A 19905-nucleotide genomic window follows, 5' to 3' on the forward strand; every position below is an offset into this window, starting at 1 on the left:
CAATTCAATTGTTACTATTACTTTGGTTTGGATGTTTTCTGTATTTTCTAGCTCGGGGAACAGACACAGTCTCTATAGTGTGAAAAATTAACCTTTAATTATTGTTCATATATAATTTTTTACAATTTGTAATTATTTAAAAAGAGAAATCTGCATATTTTTATATATGTTCACTGGCCCCAGTGCTATCTTTTGCAATCCCTTGTCTTCAGGTCTACCAAGAACAAACAAAATTATTATTTTTTTTTATTATTATTTTATAAGTCTACAAAAAAAAAAAAGAATCCACAACAGGGGTGTGTTTAATCTAATTTAACATGCTTTATTGATAATGTGCACTCAATATTCTTTGACCACTAGAGGGATATTGGTCTCTAACCTGATATTATTCATCAATTTCTTCTTCAATTTCTCCGCTCTCCTTTTCACATTATCTCCAAAAACAGACATATATTTTGAAGCATTGCAATAATTAGTTCACAGTGCTGTATTACAATATTAACAGTCACAACCGTATAACAACTGCTGTTCAAAAAAATAAATGCCCAGTGTTACAAAGCATTATCAAAGACTGACGCACTAACCACCTTAGCTCTTCAGCAAGAAACTTTTAATATTAGCATCAGCCATACATCGACATATTTGGTTTATAGATGTGAAAACATACAAAGATCCTGTGTGAACAGACAGAGTATTAAATAAAGCATCACCCTTTGTGCTCCATGATTTGTCCTGTAAAAGAAATGGATGATGAAGTACTGAGCTGTTACTCATGACTTTGTCAAGGCACATGTATTGTGAGTTAATGCAGAGGTCAAATTTACTGCAATTAAAAACTCTAAAACTATCAAATGGAGCACCTTTTTAGTTTTGGGAATGTGTTACGGCAATGTTTTGAGATGATTCAACCCATAATTAAGTACTAATGACAAAATGAGCTAACATGTGTTCTCTTGTACAGTAAGAGGTGATCCTAAGTGATTGTGTATGTGTTTTTCTAGGCAGTGTTGTAAGAACTTTCTTTCATCAGTAGGGTTAGTTATTGGCTCCACCTGACGGTGACTCAGTGAAGTATTTCTATGAGGAGCCTCTTGAAGTCACCGCCACACTCCGAGCTCAGGGCATCCTTCAGGGTCACGTCATATTTCTCCAAGTACATGTCCTTGATGGTCTCCAAATCCACCTGGAAGTGAATGTGAAAGTGGAAAAGACAATATAATTTTCCCTTCTAGCACTTCATGATATCAAAGCCATAATAATCTCTACCTCAGCGCGTCCCACAATAATACGTATGAGCGTGTCCTCGTCTGTCCCGGCTCCTTTCATGGCAGCGTTCAGACGACGGGCGAAATACAGCTGCGGGTTTTTAGCACATCGCACTGTTCGAACAAAAACAAATCACTTTATGATCTGTGTGGCTATCGAATATCAAGCACATGAAATCCTGCTGTATTCTTTTAGGAGCTTACAGTCACTGCAATATGACTCTGATTCAAAAGAGCGAATTTCCTAAAGGCTTTTGAATAGTTATAGTTACCCAGAGTAATGTAACAGTCCTTTAATGTTCCTGTAGCCTCACTGTCTATCGCATCCAGGATATCTGTTCCAGAGAGCTATGGAAAAACACAAAAGAGAAACCAGAGACTCAGAAAGAATGCTGAAATGGCTCCTGTAACGCAGTGGTGGGTATAGCTGGCGTTTGACCGTACAGTTTCATATATCTTGAAGGTGGCCTGAAGCTGTAGGTAGTTCCTGTGAGTGAGGATGTAGGTGAAAGTGCACTCGTCTGTTCCAAAGCGGCCTTCACCCGCCTGTGGAAAACCAACAATACGTAGGCTAGTCATTCACTCAATCAACATAATAACAGGGTTGCCAGGTTTGTTTGATAAAGCCAATCAAATACATTCCAAAAACCAGACCAATGACTGATAAAACAAGCCTAAAACCATCCCAATACCAAAATATGCCAAAAAAGGCCCTATTATGTATTCTCAAATTTCCTTTTATTTGTATTTTGCAGCTCTTTAGGGAGTTGATTGTATAATATAATATAATATAACCTTTAGTTATCACTGATCAGCAGTTGGTTGTTAAAACTCCTTAGATTCAAATTTTGTTGATGTGAAACTAAATTTGCAGGACAAAAAATCATGTACTTGGCAACTCAATAATGATATACTTGTATAAAATAATAACTAGTTATAAACTTCTCATATGCAGAGTTGTAACAGCAGAGTAAAGCTCACCTCAAACAATGATGTTGCATCTTGTTCTGCCAGTGCTTCATCCACTTCATAAGACTCATCCCTGTTGGCCTGCAGGTGAAGGTCAGTTCTTTATAGCAAATAACAACCTTAGTAGCTTCAGTGGATACATTTTTCCTGGTTAATTTTGGCCATAACTGCAGATACTGTAGTACACTAACACAAAAATATCCTCTTTAAGAAAAGGAATTCTGCACCATATTATATATATAAGGTGATCGTGACTTTTTATCTTTAATAATTCAGATTTTTTTCTCACAATTCTGAGAAAAAAAGTCAGGATTGCAAAATATAAAGTCAGCATTGTGAGATATAAACAATTGGAGTATTTCAACATATAAATCAATTGCTAGAAAAAAGTCACAATTACATTTTTTACTCTGTGATGGAAAAAAAACAATTTCAAATTTATGAGATGTAAACTCTTAGTTGCAAGAAAAAAGCCAGAATTCTGAGTTAACGTCTTTTCTTAGAATTTCTTAGAATTGTGAGATATTATCTCAGAACTGTGAGGAAAAAGTTAAGACAGTTGCAATTACATTTTATTCTTTTTTTTTCACCTGTGGCATAAACAAGCTTCCCTAATTAGTACAAAATAGCCAAAGCAAACGTATTGGACACAAGCTCCTTGGTGTTTTTATATTTTACCTGTAGGAGAGAAACCAGAAGATTCCTCACTTCTCCACTAGTGTCATCTTCAATATCAGCCTCCAGATCCCGCTCATGAACTGATGATCAAAACATCAGTTACATGACTATAATCCTGCATTATTTTTATTATCAATAATATTACGGTCACAATAATGAGGTAACAATAAATCATGCCTCTTCATTACATCATGAATTTACAATTATATCTGATCAAGGCTTACCTTGCATATACGCCTCTTTGCAATTCATAATATCCTGTTAATGAAAAATATACAAGTGACGTTTATCAGTAGGGATATGCAATCAGGTAAGGATTCCTTTTCAGCTGTGTTTGATGCTATAATAGTAATAGTCAGTGACTATTTCTTCTAATCTAATAAGGAATAACCTGATTGGTGCTGGTGCAGAGGATCTCCACCAGCACGTCCTCATCTGTCCCAGCACCCTTCATGGCTCTCCTCAAGTCTTTAGCCATGAAGATGTGAGGCGGGTCCAGCATGGCCACAATTGCTTTCTCAAAGCTTCCTGTGAGTTCATTCTTCAAGACTTCCTCCAACTCCTTGACAATATGACCACAGACCGAGAGGACAAAACTAAAAAATGGCTCAAACAGATGTTGATTCACTGTATATTTACCTATCAATAAATGAATCAAAAAAATAAATAAACTTGTAAAAAGTCATTATAGAAATCACTTTCATTCCAAGGATTTTGTGTGTAAATTTGTTATACCACTAATATTTAGCATTTTAGTCGATTTAGAGACGTTACGTAAAGAACATTAATGGTTCAATACAATACTTTCCATCTTTCCATGAGCTCTCCACAATTATTAAAAGGGCGAAAGCATAATAGTAGAAACTTTACACCAGTTACCTAATGCAGTCTAAATCAATATAATGTGGTGGAGAGGAAAATTAGAAATCATTTGGTCTATGGCTTATGTCATATATGAGAATAGAGTGTTCCTTCTTATAAGCCACTTTATATTTGGGAAAACTATATTTTTCATTGATTATGATTCACTAATGTACATTTGTCAATTAGCTGACATTTCAGAGATGTGACTCACATCGTCATATTTTTCAAAGTAGGCTTGTTTAATCTCCACCCGCTGGGCTGCAGAGCGGTTCGCTAGAATGGAAATGATGGTCTCCTCGTCTGTTCCTGTGAACAACAGAAGATGAGCTCATACCTCATAATGTCAGTCATTCCTCCAGCAGACTACAGGCCTCACAACTCACCGGTTCAGATTCAAAAGGAAAGGAAAGCTGAACATGAACTCACCCTCAGGCCATCTAAAATGTAGTTTGAAATTTAGAGATGTAGCAAGAAATGTAGCATTACAACACTTACTCACCAACGTATCCTCTGCAGTGAATGGGTGCTGTCAGAATGATCACAATACAAGTAATCCACACCACTCCAGTCCATCAATTAACATCTTGTGAAGCAAAAAGCTGTGTGTTTGTCCATCATTAAGGTGTTTTAACTTCAAACTGTCACTTCTGTCCAAAATATGGTTCCATAATCTATAATAACGCTTCCTCCAGTGAAAAAAAGTCCATCTCCTGTTAATCCACCAACATATTTGTTTAGAACTTTCTGGACTGTTTTCACTTGTAAACGGTGCTTGATCTGTGCATATTTCTCTCCTGATTCAGACAAGATGACTTTTTCACTGAAGAAGGCAATTGTATGAATAGAGGACTCGTATTTTAGCCAGAAACAACAAACATCTTTGTTTATTACAAACAGCTTTTTGCTTCACAAGACATTGTTTAGACTATTGTGATGTCTTTATGAGCTATTTGGACTCTCATTCTGACGGCACCCATTCACTGCAGAGGATCCATTGGTGAGCAAGTGATGTAATGCTAAATTTCTCAAAATGTATTCCAATAAAGAAACAAAGAATGGCCTGAGGGTGAGGAAATGCTCAGCTTTTCCTTTAAAGTCTGCATGAAATCAAAATTGACCTTCTTTACTTTGTAAATGCAGATTACTAGTCTTGCGGTGAAAAATTCATCTCTGCAAGTTAACCCAAAGAAGGGGGAAAAAAATCATCTTTGCAGTCTTTAATTTGTCGAAAATTTGCATCCCCTTGGAATGACTTTCCTTCTCTGATGATTTCAGATTTTTTCTCATTCAATATACCATTTCACTCGGAAATACGTCAGAATACTGAAGTGAAGCTGGTCATAAATTCTGTTTCATGCAATCTTCAAAAGTGCTATATCATCATATTGCAAGTAAAAAAAATAAAAATCACCTATTTTTTATGTCAGTGTTTTCCAACAAGTGATTATTTTTATTCAACCTACCCATTCCTTTGCAGGCCTTACGGATTGCCTTGATGTCTGCCACCACATCAAAGTCCTCATAAGGAGTTACTGTGGGCTGAAATGAAGATTGTGTAAGAAAAATCATGTGTTATGCAATTAAACAACTGCGGTTTTAAATTACAATTACATCAAGAGATTCTGAAATAGGTTAAGCAGTTTATTCCTTGTTGTATTGTCAAAAGATGTGATGAGTGAGTCCATCAGCATGTTTTTGAAGGGTTTGTGCATGAGATCACTGCAGCAGAGTCTGTAGGGGAGGAGGGGCTCTGTCTCTAACACACAGAGCTGAGTCATGGGATCTCTGGGCAGGGACGGGAATAGCGGAAGCGTCCTCTGCCTCGCCCACTGCCGTAATAACAATGTGCACTTATTGATAACAGAAACAGTTATTATTTTTTAAACATTCCTTTTCCTCTAAGAGAGTATAATACTGCTCAAATCACAGTTGAATACAAGAAATAATAGTAAATACAATATTTGTATACGGAAAAAAACTATTAAATATTATTAAAAAATATTTCGTTTCGAAATTTTAATAATAAAAGTGTACGAAAAATGTTAAAACATCGAAATAAAACATCAAAATGTAACGCTAGAAACTCGTTTGCATATAAGTATTTTTTATGTCGTCCGTAGCCTATATATTTGCTGCATCCGTAAAACAAACTATAACATCCAATACCGTTATCTGTAGTGAAATAAACTGAGAAAAGTGAAAAAAAGAAACAAATTTCAACTTGTTTTACTCACTTGAACGTTGCCCATCTTGTGATGCTGATGTGAGTCTGTGACTGCGCGCGCTCTCTCTCCAGCCGAAGACGCACTCCGCATCCCTGACGTCACCATGTGCGTTTTACATTTTTATCCGATTTCATTTTTATTTATTTATTTATTTTTAAATCAATTATAATGTTCTCAACAGAAAAGTAAAGCGTTATTGGTTTACTATATATGCCAATAAAATGTGTTATTACTGCTTGTTGGCTAATACCAAACCGACATTCTTTATTGAACTGATGAGATTATATAAACAAAAATATCTTTCTTCATTCACCAGGAATGAAACAAATGTGCGTAGGCTGATACAAAATTTAGTGAGCAGAATCATTTGATTTAAGACAAGAAAGTCTTTGTTAACTGTGTCCCGGCAGCATCAACCTACTCTCTGCATAAACAGTGCTTTGATTCCGTGTTTACCACAATAATAACATTTCTATGTTTCCTTGTAAAGTCATATATTGTAGTAGGTCTTGTCAAATATTTTATATTAGTTATTACATTTATTTTAATGTACACAGCTTTTTTAAAGAACTCAATAAAAGGCATTCATTCATTTATGTAATGCACATAGGCAGTATTGCTAAAAGAAGTAAACAGAGGCATGCATCTCTTGTCCTGCGTGAATAGCAGGAAATGCGTCGGTTTATGTAATGACTTTCAGCATTAATGATGGATGGATGCACAGCAAGCATGTTACAAAGAACTCGTTCACATTTGACACCTGAAACCATTGATTCGAACCGATTAGTGAGCTAACGCATGTGGTGATTTTTATTAAATTGCATTATTTTTTAAATCTGCTCTATTCTATAATTGTGTTGGTCCATATCCTGTTCTTTGACATTGAGAGCATTCATTCATCCACGTCTACGGTGAAGACTTGGCTCATAAATATTAATTAGGCACGTTATTGGGTGCTTCAAGGAGGTTACTAAGCAACGTCAGATAACGTTATTAAAATTATTGACCTGCGCTTTTATTTAGCAAAAATACAGAAGAGAACTACATACGGAGAATTCAGTATGACTATTTATACGATAATAAATTAAAATGCCTCCCATCTTTATGCTTAAACAAACCAACATGCAAAATATTCGGTTGCGCGGTCGCTAGTTATGCGCATGCGCACTGTCAGTTCTGTCAGCTGACTTCCTGTCTGAGGGAGGGACTGCTGCTAGTGTCCCGCTAATCCTCCAAATCCCGAAAAATACCACGGAGAGGGAAGGGAACGGTCCATTCCGCGCCTATCTGTGCGGACACTAAGTAGGTATGGTCATGTTTTTAAAATAAGATTACGCGAGGACCGAAAGTGTTTGAATTTAGACCGGGAAGAAGGGTTTTCATCATCGAAATGACCAGCGAAATTTCGATACAGGTCTCGAGGGAAGGAACAGACCAGTTCACGAGCTCACTTACTATTAATGACTCTTCGTCAGTTTGAATAATTAATATCCGTTACAAGATGACGGATGCGCGGTTGGCGATGTAAAAACACGCACATTTAGATAAACATCATGTCTTTCAGTTGGCAGACATCTTGTACTAATTATGCCGCGATTAAACCACACGGGACGAACACTTCCTGTTCAGCGCCTGTACATTGAGTGAATACTAACATAATTTACCGTTACGGTGTTTGCATTGCAAACACTTATGTTTACATAATCTCGCATTTTTGACGACATCAATACGTTTTATTATTGAAGAGCATGTCATTTGTCTGTCTAGCCATGCACCAACAAATATACTCTCTTAGTTTTCAAGATATGTGACCCTGGACCACAAAACCAATCATGATACTGAATAAATTAGCTTTCCATTGATGTATGGGTTGTTAGGATTGGACAATATTTGGCTGAGATACAACTATTTGAAAATCTGGAATCTGAAAGAGCAAAAAAATCTAAATATTGAGAAATTCGCCTTTAAAGTTGTCCAAATTAAATTCTTAGCAGTGCATATTACTAATCAAAAATTAAGTTTTTATATATTTATGGTAGGAAATTTACAAAATATCTTAATGGAACATGATCTTTACTTAATATCCTAATGATTTTTGGCATAAAAGAAAAATGGATCATTTTGACCCATACAATGTATTATTGGCTATTGCTACAAATATACCCCAGCGACTTAAGACTGGTTTTGTGGTCCAGGGTCACATAGATGCTTTTAACATGGGTGAATATGTTTATTTTATAGCCAACTAGTGTTTTTATCTCTTAAACTACATTATTTGGGTTGTCACACAAGCCCAAACTGTTGAGAGATCACCGTCCTGCCTGCTTTATCTGGTCTCACTTGTAGGGCTGAATGCCTCTCAAATCTTATCAAGGTCACACAGAGCTCTTCTATCAGCCAGTGAGCGTCATATTCATTTTCATTGTCCTGTGAATTATAGGAGTGAGCTCCCACCATGGAATGTGAGGTCTGAGGGACAGCCACCATGATTGGAGGACTGTTCATCTACAACCATAAAGGGGAGGTGCTCATCTCCCGCGTCTACCGCGATGATATAGGGTGAGTGAGTTCATCATGGGTGGAAAACGCTCTTAAAACTGCTTCTGATCTCAAGGACTAGACTTGTGAGGAGTTAGGCTTCCTCAAAACCACATAATCTGGAGACGCGCTGGTAAACAGCACCAAAACACAACCACCAAAGCTTCTCAGAACACCTTAGTAACACTTTGCCATCGCGTCTACCAACTTACTTTTGCACAGGCAAACTCTAAATGTTTAGCACTAGTGCGAAGGTGCACACGGTAAAAAATTATGCGAATATTAAGGAAACGATGGCGGACGGAGGTTTTCAAGATAAAGTAGAGTAAAAGACCTCTTCTTAAACCAGAGATGGTAAACATGTTGGTATTCTTGTGAAAAAAAAAGAAAAAAAAACATGCAGGCACTGTCACCACAGCCAGTTTGTTTTACTTTTCTTTTTGTTTTCATTTTGAAAAGCTTGATATCTTTGCTGTTTACCTTATGTTACGCTATGGAGGCTTTCTTTAGTTTTTTATTTATTTATCTGATTCCTCAGTGTTTGCTAAACATTCTGAAATTTATTAGTCGGTATATAAAACAGCATGTGGTGTAGGGGTGTGCCATATCATACCGTCCACGGTAATACCGGTATTAATTTTTACATGATAAAAAAATTGTCATATAGTGATATCAATGATATATAAAGATGCAATGGCGTATTTACTAGGGATGCACCGAAATAAGCAAAAAGACAGAATAAATTGTACCAAATAATGACGTGACGCGATCAAATAGAGGTTTGCGCACTAATGCAGCAAACATGACGGCAGTGTCGAAGCATTTAAAACTGTCAGAGAAAGACGCTAACATCATTACATCATTGCACCGACAGCGAGAGACCGTTTAGTACTGCATCACATGTCTGCGATGAGAAGAGGAAGAGGTGGTTGTTGCTGGTTACTGTATGATGATTAATATCACGAAATGGCCTTAAACAGTTAATTACACTGCAGAACATTATGGTTTTTAATACATGCATGAATTGCATTCAAACAGCACTGCGAGAGCTCGCGACGCTGACTCAGGGTTCAAAGTGCAAACCGCGAGGGAAATCTGCGCTCAAACTGTTACTCATCAGTTGCTCAGTAACACTTTTATGAATTTTTACAATGCATGTGACAATGTGATACGTGCATCTTCCCAAATTAGTAATGAGAATAATTTATTAATCTGCTGCTGTCAACAAAAAGAAGCACTGAGGACTTCCTGCGGGTTTCTGTCAAAATAAAAGCTCCATCAACATTCATAAAATGTTAGTATTGTAATTTTACTGTTGTTCTGTTAAATAAAATTAAAAAGTAAGACGATAATAATGATAATTACAACAGCTCTATTAATACATTTATTTTATCATTCACACATAGTGTTCAAATTGGGATCTGTAATATTTTGTAATGTTTTAAAATAATTCCCTTCTGCTCAGCAAGGCTGCATTTATTTGCATGAAGGGGATCTCAAAAATGGCCACAAAATATTATTTTACTAACTTATTAATTTTAAATTGTGCTTTGTTTGGTATAATGTCTGCTAGAATGTTAAAAAATGTTCAGTGTTAAATAAGTATTTTTAAATGGTTGTTTTGTATTAGTGTACAATGTTTAAAAATAATAATTTATTCCATGTAGTGTCCATTTCATTCATTTAATATTGGAGGCATCCAAGTTATTTGACACATTTGAACATTCTTTTTAAAAAAGTAACGCAATAGTTACTTTCCCTGGTAATTGGTTAGGCTACTTTTATAATGATGTAACTCAGTCAGTTACTATTTGTGAGAAGTAACTAGTAACTAATTACTTTTTTAAAAGTAACTTGCCCAACTGGTCACTACTATTGCGCTATAATGCTGCTTCTGCCACCTTATGACAATAGATTTACACTTCGAATTAGGTAGTCTGTCATCAATGACAGTAGTTCATTGGAAAAGGATGGAAAATGCCCTTCACTGTGTTTGCACTAATAAATGCTGCTGCCTGCCAGCTTCAATCACCAATAAAACACTGTTCCATTTTTTATTTATTTTTTTGCATAACGTCATAAATATCATTATCACAAATATTCTTGAAATATCGTCTTATAATTTTGAGGCTATGTTGCCCACCCCTAATGTGGTGTATGCCATGCCTCATCTTTTTGTAAACCTTATGCAAGCTAGTTTGTCATTGTAGCTTACTGTTTTATTGTTGTGCTTTTTAAGAATAACAATAAATCCATCTTTTGTTTTAGTCATAAAAAGTTAAATGTGTATAGATGTAAGCAAAACAGACAATTAACTTTTCTTGTAAAACGTGACAACAAGATTGCGAATTCTTATATCGTAGCAAAAGAGGAAATCCCGTTCACAAAATTCAAATCACAAATAATACTAGGCTACTGATGGAAAAGTATGGGTTGAATGTTAACCATATAACTATAAACTATGATAAAAGTTCATCAGCATGCATTGATTAATCCCATGATGTAGCAAAAGAAAACAAAAATATTGCGACGAAATCATGTGCTCGTGCGACCGACTGAGAAAGTTAATCACAAAAGAGCGACCAGTGGGAAGAATGAGTCCAGAGCCCTGTGTTAGAAATAATAGAATACATTTTGGGGCGAATAGACTGGACTTATTATTAATGCGCAAGCTCAGCAGGGTTTAAACTCTATATCATTGGGGTTATCCTGTTAGGGAAGAGGGAGGATGACAGGATGTTAGAGAACAGGAAGCATTACTCCATTCCATCACCATAACAAAACTACATTTCATTTTTCTGTAACCATAAATGAGGAAGTATTGTTTTTTCTTCCTTTCATAGAACCCCAGATCAAGTTTTTGTCCTCATAAAGATTTCATCAGTGTGTTTCCATTACTGTTGTCCATTTACACATGCAGCCCATGTTTGTCTATCTCTTTTTTCCTTGTATTTATTCCCCTCATGCTCTTTGTCCTTTGTACTGTTTTTCTCCATGTTCATTGTGGCTACTGTAGCACTAGGTAAGCGATCCTACTACAACCAATGACCCGAAAGCATGTTTTTAGACCTCAGCAAGCAAGCAACCAATCACTCTGACGCATGTCACCAGTGACCCCCAATCTAGGGTTGGGCAATATAGCCAAAAATAGTTATCTATCTGTGTTTTAAGCCTTTTAATAATACATCTAAATTTTTGTATTTGTATTTTTTTGCAATACAGAGAAAGAGCAAACGCCAAAAATATAAAATTACAGCCAACGAGTCAAAGACAAGACATAGCATTTTGTATATTATATTTTATATAATGTTTCAACATTATATAAAACATTTGTGAAAATAAAATGTCAGAATATGGGTGAAATAATGTTCCATCGTCATTCTGCGTAACAGATACATTTATGTAAAAATAACAACTCACTTATTCTGACTTGTACTCATTAAAATATATAAAAGAATAAGTGAAAGAGAGAGATAAAACAATATAACCATTAAAGTTCCGGCACACCAAGCTGAACGTAAAGCCATTGTCGAGCATCTGTCAGCTCAGTTTTTGCAGTGTTTTCCGCATTGGTTAGGCTCTACTTGGTCCCCATTGACTGCTTTTTGGCCTATTGGGCATTTTGAATCGGCGAAGTAGTGCACGATAAGAAAAGCGAAAGCAAGCAAAGAGGACACACACAAAAGGCTGTTCTGATCTTATTTTACCTGAGCATCCAAATACACGTTATCATGCAGGAGCAGAACGTACGTGCTATTTGGACACTGGCTGTAGTCTTCACAGTGTGCTCAAGCACAACATTTTAGCCCAGAAGCAGGTGATGCAAGGCGACAAGACAGTCGACTTTCATCGCTGTTAATTCTTTGTCGGTTTGGTGTGTCACAGCCTTTAAACCATTGTTACCAAAAAATAACATGCATAGACTTCCATGTACAGTTTGGAGTGAACGTCCATTAAATCAGTGTTTGGATCAAATGAACCATAGAAGAACTGATTCGTATAAATGAAGCAAACCTCTCAGCAATACTGATATTCTCAAACAGTATTCTCAGGAGTTTAGGGGTGAGTTGTCATGCTTTGGAAATGGGCACAAAACTGTCCTAACGTGGTTTTTAGGACAAATGGAAAAAGCATGTAAAACTTTGCAAGAAGAACCATTTGTTTGTTAATTTTCTGTCATCTATAGCATATTGAATATATTGTGAATATTCATATTGCCCAGCTCTATTGCAAGCATGTCACCTGACATACTTCAGTCAATAAGATATTGTGAAAATATGCAAATGCACCAGCAGCAGACTGAAATTACCGTGATGCCCTTTCCCTTTTGATTGCACTCAGGCATGAGATGACACATTTTAGTGAGTTTTGTGTATCTTGTATATTTTGACACATTATGCACCTTTTTGAATGAAATGTTTGTCTTAAAGGGGTAATCGGATGCCCATTTTGCACAAGTTGATATGATTCTTTAGGGTCTTAATTAAAAGTCTATAACTTTGGTTAAAATTTCTCAATGGTAGTGTAAAAAACACCTTTTTTCCCCGGTCAAAATCAGCTCTGTTTTCAGCAAGCCGTTTTTTTAGTTTGTTGCTTTAAATGCTAATGAGCTCTGCTGACCCCGCCCCTCTCTTCCGTGGGGTGACGAGCAGTACTGTTTACTTTAGCCACGAAACTGGATAACTAGCATGTTATTAGGAAAGGCGATTTGCAAAGATTCATAAAAAAAACCTTATGCTCACTACTTCTGTAGGTGAGGCTGGATCACGAATGATTTGTGCGAACATAGATGCATTTAGGCAGATCGGTGATCAGTGCATTCTCTTCAAAACGAAAGTAACGTTAATCCTTCAGCGGCTCAGATGTTGTGAGTTAATGATGATGGTTATATTCATAATTACGTCCAACAACAAAACACCTAAATCGCTTAATCTGAGACATTCTTGTCTTCCCCTGCACCGGGGTCAACACAATGGCGGTCGGACTGTTTACAGCTCACACAGCTCAGGTCTAAGATAAGACGGCCTTGTCAATCAACTATCATGGGAGGGGCCTGTACAGAACCATGTCATTCTGACAGGAATCTCAGAACAGCCTGATTTGAGAGAGGGGATTTTAAAATAGGGATTTAAAAAAAAAAAAAAACTTTGGGTGGATTTTTATCATTATAGGATGGATGTGTGTACACACTTCCAGCACATATTGTTCAAACAACTTATAAAGTGAATTTTGCATCCGATGACCCCTTTAAAATGAAACAGAAACTTTGCTAATTTTGGCTTTAATGTTTATCGGATCACAGTTGTAGCAGATTAAACTGGATGGAGTAAAAATATCTACCAAAAAATGTTTAAAAAGAAAAATTGGACTCTCTTTGTATAAATCTCTTCAAAAGAAGTTCTCTTATTTGTTTTAGATAGGCGAGAGTCTTTTGTCTGTGGGACCTTGTTACTCATCTTGATGTTCATGAAGGTTTGGGTCAGCAGGGAAGATCCTTTAATGCTTTGTTCACCGACAGAAGGAGTGTTTGTCTTACAGGGTTTATTGGCAGATGGTGACCGTGTGCTCACTCTTTCTGCCCAACTCCATTATCTCTGCCTTGACCTGACATTCTTCTCCTCCTCCGCAGACGCAATGCTGTGGACGCGTTCCGCGTGAACGTGATCCACGCCCGTCAGCAGGTGCGCTCCCCTGTCACCAACATCGCCCGCACCAGCTTCTTCCACATCAAACGCTCCAACATCTGGCTGGCTGCTGTCACCAAGCAGAATGTCAACGCTGCTATGGTGTTCGAGTTCCTCTACAAGATGTGTGACGTCATGACGGCTTACTTTGGGAAGATCAGTGAGGAGAATATCAAGAACAACTTTGTGCTGATCTACGAGTTGCTGGATGGTAAGGCTGGTTCAGAAACACACAAACCATTTCCTGACACTGTTCTTCTTCAGTTCTATCTGATCCTCCGTGTGCCTGTGTTAACCGCATTACCTAAAAAAAAAAAATCACCCTCCTCTAAATGGTATGCTTTCCTGGCAGTCATCCGCTGTTTGTGGGAAGGTACGTCCTAAACCATGAGCTGGCCAGGAAACCTTGTCCAACAGCTGAAAAAATAAATGGTTACCTAAATGAAACATGGAGAGAAAGTCTGTTTAAAAGTCTGTTCTTGAGGCGTTAAGTGTCTCATTCCAGAATATTGATTCATTTATTTCTTTGTGTGTGTGTTTGCAGAGATCCTGGACTTTGGATACCCTCAAAACTCTGAGACAGGAGCACTGAAGACTTTTATTACCCAGCAGGGCATCAAAGGACAGGTAAGAGTTTATTTAATTATTTTTCTGTTTGCATGTTTTTGAGTCCATAAAAAGTTGTAAGACTTAAATTATATTGTATTATTGCAGTATTATTTAAGCACCAGCAGAGTATTCTAAAAGAGACTACTTCTAGTAAAATAATTATTAATTGTTTTTAAACATCAAAATTTAGTTGGGAACATCTTTTTGTTGACATCCTTAAAGGTTACATTTTTTAAATTAACATTTACATATTTTATGTGCATGTTGAAAATTATATATAAATTTTTTTCCACGCAAATAACTTTTATCAAAAACATTTTAAATTTAAACATTTTATTATATATAATATAAAATATTGAACATTTTTAATTTTTTTAAATCAAAACATTTTTAATTTCTAATATGCACGTTTAAACATTTTAATATTTATTTTTTTTATAGACTCTGTGCAATTGTGTGTGGAAAAGAGATTATACATATATTTTTTTGTTTTTATAAAATGTTAAGTTTAGAGAGTTGACAGAATTTCCAAATGTTTAAATGTGAAAGGGATAAAAATGCTTGTACATGATACATTAAGCCCCGGGTTAATAGAGCAAGTGACAGTTCCAATAACTCCTGGCCAGTGGGCCATCTTATTTCCATTTATTTTTCTGTTTTTTTTTTTTAGCTCTGCTCATGTTGTCTGTACAGATTCTAATATAAAACATTTCTCTTTTCTTTCTTGCTTTTCTGGACGTGTCTGGCTGCAGCATCAGGTATGTGTAAATGTATTTCATTTTAGGTCTCTCTCAGATTACACTATAGTTCTAGTGGCCCCAAAGTATTTGGACACTTCTGCCACACTTCAAAATAGTCTGTGAGTGTGACCTTCCTAAATCTTCGGTGGTCCATTATTGTCCTCAGACTAAGGAGGAGCAGTCTCAGATCACCAGCCAGGTGACCGGGCAAATCGGTTGGCGTCGTGAAGGCATCAAGTATCGCCGCAACGAGCTCTTCCTGGATGTGCTGGAGAGCGTCAACCTGCTCATGTCTCCACAGGGTGAGACAGCACTACCTTGAGGACTCGTGAGTGTGTCTTTTTAGTTATTAGAGCCAAACCATTCACATGCTACTGTGTGTCATCCCAACAGGTCAGGTCCTGAGCGCTCACGTCTCCGGTCGTGTGGTGATGAAGAGCTATCTGAGTGGAATGCCTGAATGCAAGTTTGGCATGAACGACAAAATCGTCATTGACAAACAGGGGAAAGGAGGAACTACTGATGATTCTGGGAAAAGGTTTCAGAGTGCCTCATGCTTATGCAAAGTTTTTGCTTGTCTGTCTCCTCTCTTATTTGCTTTGAAAATTATGTTTTTCTTTTTGTCCAGATTTTGTGTTTCTTGATCCAGAATTTTCAAAAAATGTTTGATTGTAAAGTGTGTGGTTTATTTTGATTTTTGAAGCTGTCTGTTTTTGTTGCGTCTCTTTTTCTCTGTGCTACCACAGTGAGTTAGGGGGAAGGTATTGTATATTTATATTTCTGTGTTCAGTTTAATGTTGTGCTTTTAAACTGTACAACATATGAGTGTCTTTTATTACTATTATTGTTTATATATTATATACATTGACCATTATTAGCATTTTTAAAATTGTATGATTATAAATTCAGGTTTTTTTTTTTTTTTTAAATTCCATCTCGCTGCTATTTTTCAATGCCAGATTTCAGAAGAACATTAATGTACATAAATGTTTTGACGACTGATTTTACTTTAAATTTTAAATTGAAATTTTTAAACAACATAGCAATGTTACCCCACTGTTCAAAGGTTTGGAGTCTGTAAAATATTTCTTATTCTCACCAAGGCTGCATTTATTTGATCATCAAATAAATGAAATAACATATAGTAATATTATAAAGTATTGTTACAGTGTAAACTGTTTTTTATAATTGTAATATATTTTAAAATGTAGTTTATTCTTGTGATGCAAAGCTGAATTTTCAGCATCATTACTCCAGTCTTCAGTGTCACATGGTCCTTCAGAAATCATTCTAATATGCTCAAGAAACATTTATTCTTATGGTTATCTTGCATATTTTTGTGGAAATTTATACTTTTTTCAGGATTCTTTAATACATAAAGTAACAACATTATAAATGTATTAACTGTCACTTTTGATAAATTTAATGTATCCTTAGTGAATAAAAGTATTTTGCTTAATTTTTTTAAATTTTTTTACTGACCTCAAACTTTTGAAAAAGTAGTGTAGGTTTCATATTGGTAAATGAGATTGATTGTTGTCAGTTATTGGCCATAATAAAAATGATGTGAAACTTTCAATACATCCCTAGTTTTTAAAAGTACAGCAGTGATTTAATTAGATTTTTGTCAGTGGTAATACGGTTTATTCTCATATTTGACACATATCAAACACTCATCATCTTTGTTTCTCTATCCTTTCTACCAGTGGCAAACAGTCCATAGCCATCGATGACTGCACTTTCCATCAGTGTGTGCGTCTCAGCAAGTTCGACTCTGAGCGCAGCATCAGTTTCATTCCTCCTGATGGGGAGTATGAGCTCATGAGGTCAGTTCAGTTTCCGTCTGTCTTCACACTCGAGTCTGACTCTGTCTAACACATCCTCAATCTGCGTGTGCAGGTATCGCACCACTAAGGACATAATCCTGCCCTTCCGGGTCATTCCACTGGTTCGAGAGGTTGGCCGCACAAAGCTGGAGGTCAAAGTTGTCATCAAATCTAATTTCAAGCCCTCGCTCCTGGCACAGAAAATAGAGGTCAGTTCAAAGAAAATATATAGACATAACATTACATTTTCGCACACAGTTTATTTGTAAGAATTTGTCAGATGATATATGAGGTGAATGTTTTGAACAGGTGCGTATTCCTACACCTCTGAACACTAGTGGAGTGCAGGTGATCTGTATGAAAGGAAAAGCTAAATACAAGGCCAGTGAGAATGCCATCGTGTGGAAGTAAGTGTCACTGTCATCTTGACATTTCTCTGCGTTTGGTGTTCGTGTGTATATATACTCATGTCACCCTGTCTGTCTGCTCAGGATCAAACGCATGGCAGGAATGAAGGAGTCTCAGATCAGTGCTGAGATCGAGCTGCTGCCCACTAATGATAAGAAGAAGTGGGCTCGCCCTCCCATTTCAATGAACTTTGAGGTGAGTGACGAGTCCCACATTGCTAAATGCCACTTTCTACACAAATTTTAAGTTTTTTTTTTTTTTTCTCCAACATATGATTGGTAAAAGGAGGTGCTTAAAGTGGATAGTTCACCCAAAAATGAAAATTCTGTCATTAATTACTCACCCTCATGTCGTTCCAAACCCGTAAGTCCTTCGTTCATCTTCTGAACACAAATTAAGATATTTTTGATGCAATCCGAGAGCTCTCTGACCCTCCATAGACAGCAAGGGTTCTACAATCAAGGCACAGAAAGGTAGTAAGTGCATCGTTTAAACAATCCATGTGACATCAGTGGTTCAACTGTCATTTTACAAAGCTACGAGAATACTTTTTGTGCGCAAAGAAAACAAAAATAACGACTTTATTCAATGATTTCTTCTCTCCCGGGACAGTCCTCAGCCATTATCGACGCATGCGTTGTGATGTGCGCTGTGCCTTCATTTACAAGCAGAGGAAAGCAATGCGCATGCGTCAATAATGGTGGAAATTGTTGAATAAAGTCATTACTTTTGTTTTCTTTGCGCACCCAAAGTATTCTCGTAGCTTTGTAAAATGACAGTTGAACCACTGATGTCATGTGGATTATTTTAACAATGTCCTTTCTGGCCCTTGACCTTAATTGTAATTTAGCAATAAATATAAATATTGATTTATTATCAGAAAATGTCTATTTACTAACATACTGTATGTTTCTCATAAATGACAGATTTTTTTAAATTTATTTTTTTAAATCAATAACGAGGGTAACAGGGTTGAATTAATATTTTAATGTTTTTTTTAATGAGGTTTGCTGTGCTGTTTTTTGTAATTAACTACAATTTGGAAATGTTTTGGATACAATTTAAAACCCTGATTTGTGTGTTTTTATTTTAGCAATACATACAGACATTAAAAAATTTGCAACTCAAAATATTAATTTAACCATCTTGGATTTCTCTTAAATTAAAATGGGCTTTGTATCTCAATAAGTTGACCATCAAGGTTGAATGATATTTGAATATTTTTATGAGGTTTACGGTGCTTCGTTTTAACTAAAATAACTTTAGATACAGTTGATTTTATATTTTCATATATTTGTATCAGTCTTATATTTTATGTAAAATAATAGTTTATCTGACATATATGTTTGTCAACAATTAGTTCCCTTTGAGAACACATCTCTGATGTATTTCCTCTATTATCTTCCTCTGCCTCAGGTTCCATTTGCTCCCTCGGGGCTGAAGGTTCGTTACCTGAAGGTATTCGAGTCGAAACTCAACTACAGTGACCACGATGTGATTAAATGGGTGCGATACATCGGACGCAGCGGAATCTACGAGACGCGCTGCTAATAAGCCGCTGAGCAGAGGGACCAGCTCTTACTCTCCTATAAATATACTATGTTTCCCTCCTTCCCTCTCCTCAAGATTTGTGGATGAATTAAAATTCAATTACAAAAAATATGCAAAATGTAAAACGTAGTTACCTGTACGTGTTTGTACGAGTGCTGTAATGAACCGATCCAGTGGAGAGCAGTGGGTGGTGCAGTGTGTGTCTATCTGTCAGTCAAAGCCCAGCTTCCTGATTCGCTGTAGTCGGTCTTACGAGGACCACTCTCCATTTTGTTGTTGGTTATTCTCCCATACTCTCAGTATCTTATCGCTGTCTCTCTGTGACTGTTTAGTTCAGTATAAATAAATAATGAGGAAAAAAACATTGTGTTGGTGTGTATTTATCATTGGAAGACTCCTTTTTCTTCAATTTACGTGTAACATATGTGACCCTGGAGCACAAAAGCAGTCTTAAGTCGCTGGGGTATATTTGTAGCAATAGCCAAAAATACATTATATGGGTCAAAATTATCCATTATGTCAAAAATCATTAGTATATTAAGTAAAGA

At 36.3% G+C, this 19905-nt stretch overlaps 2 protein-coding genes across 4 annotated transcripts; one reads left to right on the forward strand and one right to left on the reverse strand.

Moving 5' to 3' along the window:
- Nucleotides 1–297: 297 nt before the first annotated feature.
- On the reverse strand, nucleotides 298–6145 carry anxa13l (annexin A13, like). 3 transcript variants are annotated; one of them, XM_058751703.1, is made up of 11 exons: nucleotides 6011–6145; nucleotides 5240–5605; nucleotides 3988–4082; nucleotides 3304–3474; nucleotides 3137–3170; nucleotides 2913–2992; nucleotides 2247–2315; nucleotides 1710–1811; nucleotides 1538–1613; nucleotides 1267–1379; nucleotides 298–1183 (listed from the first exon to the last, which is right to left on the reverse strand). In XM_058751703.1, the coding sequence occupies exons 2-11, from the start codon at nucleotides 5343–5345 to the stop codon at nucleotides 1064–1066; spliced, it is 966 nt and encodes a 321-aa protein (XP_058607686.1). In that variant the 5' UTR covers nucleotides 5346–5605; nucleotides 6011–6145; the 3' UTR covers nucleotides 298–1063. The 3 variants fall into 3 exon arrangements, with proteins under 3 accessions (XP_058607686.1, XP_058607678.1, XP_058607669.1); XM_058751695.1 differs by having other exon boundaries at nucleotides 3304–3471; nucleotides 5240–5315; nucleotides 6011–6123; XM_058751686.1 differs by having other exon boundaries at nucleotides 5240–5315; nucleotides 6011–6121.
- Nucleotides 6146–7148: 1003 nt separating this feature from the next.
- On the forward strand, nucleotides 7149–19713 carry ap2m1a (adaptor related protein complex 2 subunit mu 1a). Its single transcript, XM_058751715.1, has 12 exons — nucleotides 7149–7307; nucleotides 8442–8560; nucleotides 14169–14434; nucleotides 14768–14856; nucleotides 15739–15874; nucleotides 15966–16110; nucleotides 16319–16333; nucleotides 17279–17398; nucleotides 17472–17607; nucleotides 17708–17805; nucleotides 17890–18001; nucleotides 19223–19713. The coding sequence occupies exons 2-12, from the start codon at nucleotides 8487–8489 to the stop codon at nucleotides 19355–19357; spliced, it is 1326 nt and encodes a 441-aa protein (XP_058607698.1). The 5' UTR covers nucleotides 7149–7307; nucleotides 8442–8486; the 3' UTR covers nucleotides 19358–19713.
- Nucleotides 19714–19905: the final 192 nt, after the last annotated feature.

Source organism: Onychostoma macrolepis, chromosome 02 (assembly GCF_012432095.1).
Source record: "Onychostoma macrolepis isolate SWU-2019 chromosome 02, ASM1243209v1, whole genome shotgun sequence".
Taxonomy (NCBI): Eukaryota; Metazoa; Chordata; class Actinopteri; order Cypriniformes; family Cyprinidae; genus Onychostoma; species Onychostoma macrolepis.

Bases quoted from the DNA above. Each gene is read 5' to 3' on its own strand.
- anxa13l (XM_058751686.1), bottom strand. From the start codon at position 6,106: ATGGTGACGTCAGGGATGCGGAGTGCGTCTTCGGCTGGAGAGAGAGCG. The intron at 5,316-6,010 runs GTGAGTAAAACA...TCTTCATTTCAG, and splicing joins ACAAGATGGGCAACGTTCAA to CCCACAGTAACTCCTTATGA. The intron at 3,475-3,987 runs GTGAGTCACATC...CATATTGTCAAG, and splicing joins ACTTTGAAAAATATGACGAT to GAGTTGGAGGAAGTCTTGAA.
- ap2m1a (XM_058751715.1), top strand. From the start codon at position 8,487: ATGATTGGAGGACTGTTCATCTACAACCATAAAGGGGAGGTGCTCATC. The intron at 8,561-14,168 runs GTGAGTGAGTTC...CCTCCTCCGCAG, and splicing joins GTCTACCGCGATGATATAGG to ACGCAATGCTGTGGACGCGT. The intron at 14,435-14,767 runs GTAAGGCTGGTT...GTGTGTTTGCAG, and splicing joins GATCTACGAGTTGCTGGATG to AGATCCTGGACTTTGGATAC.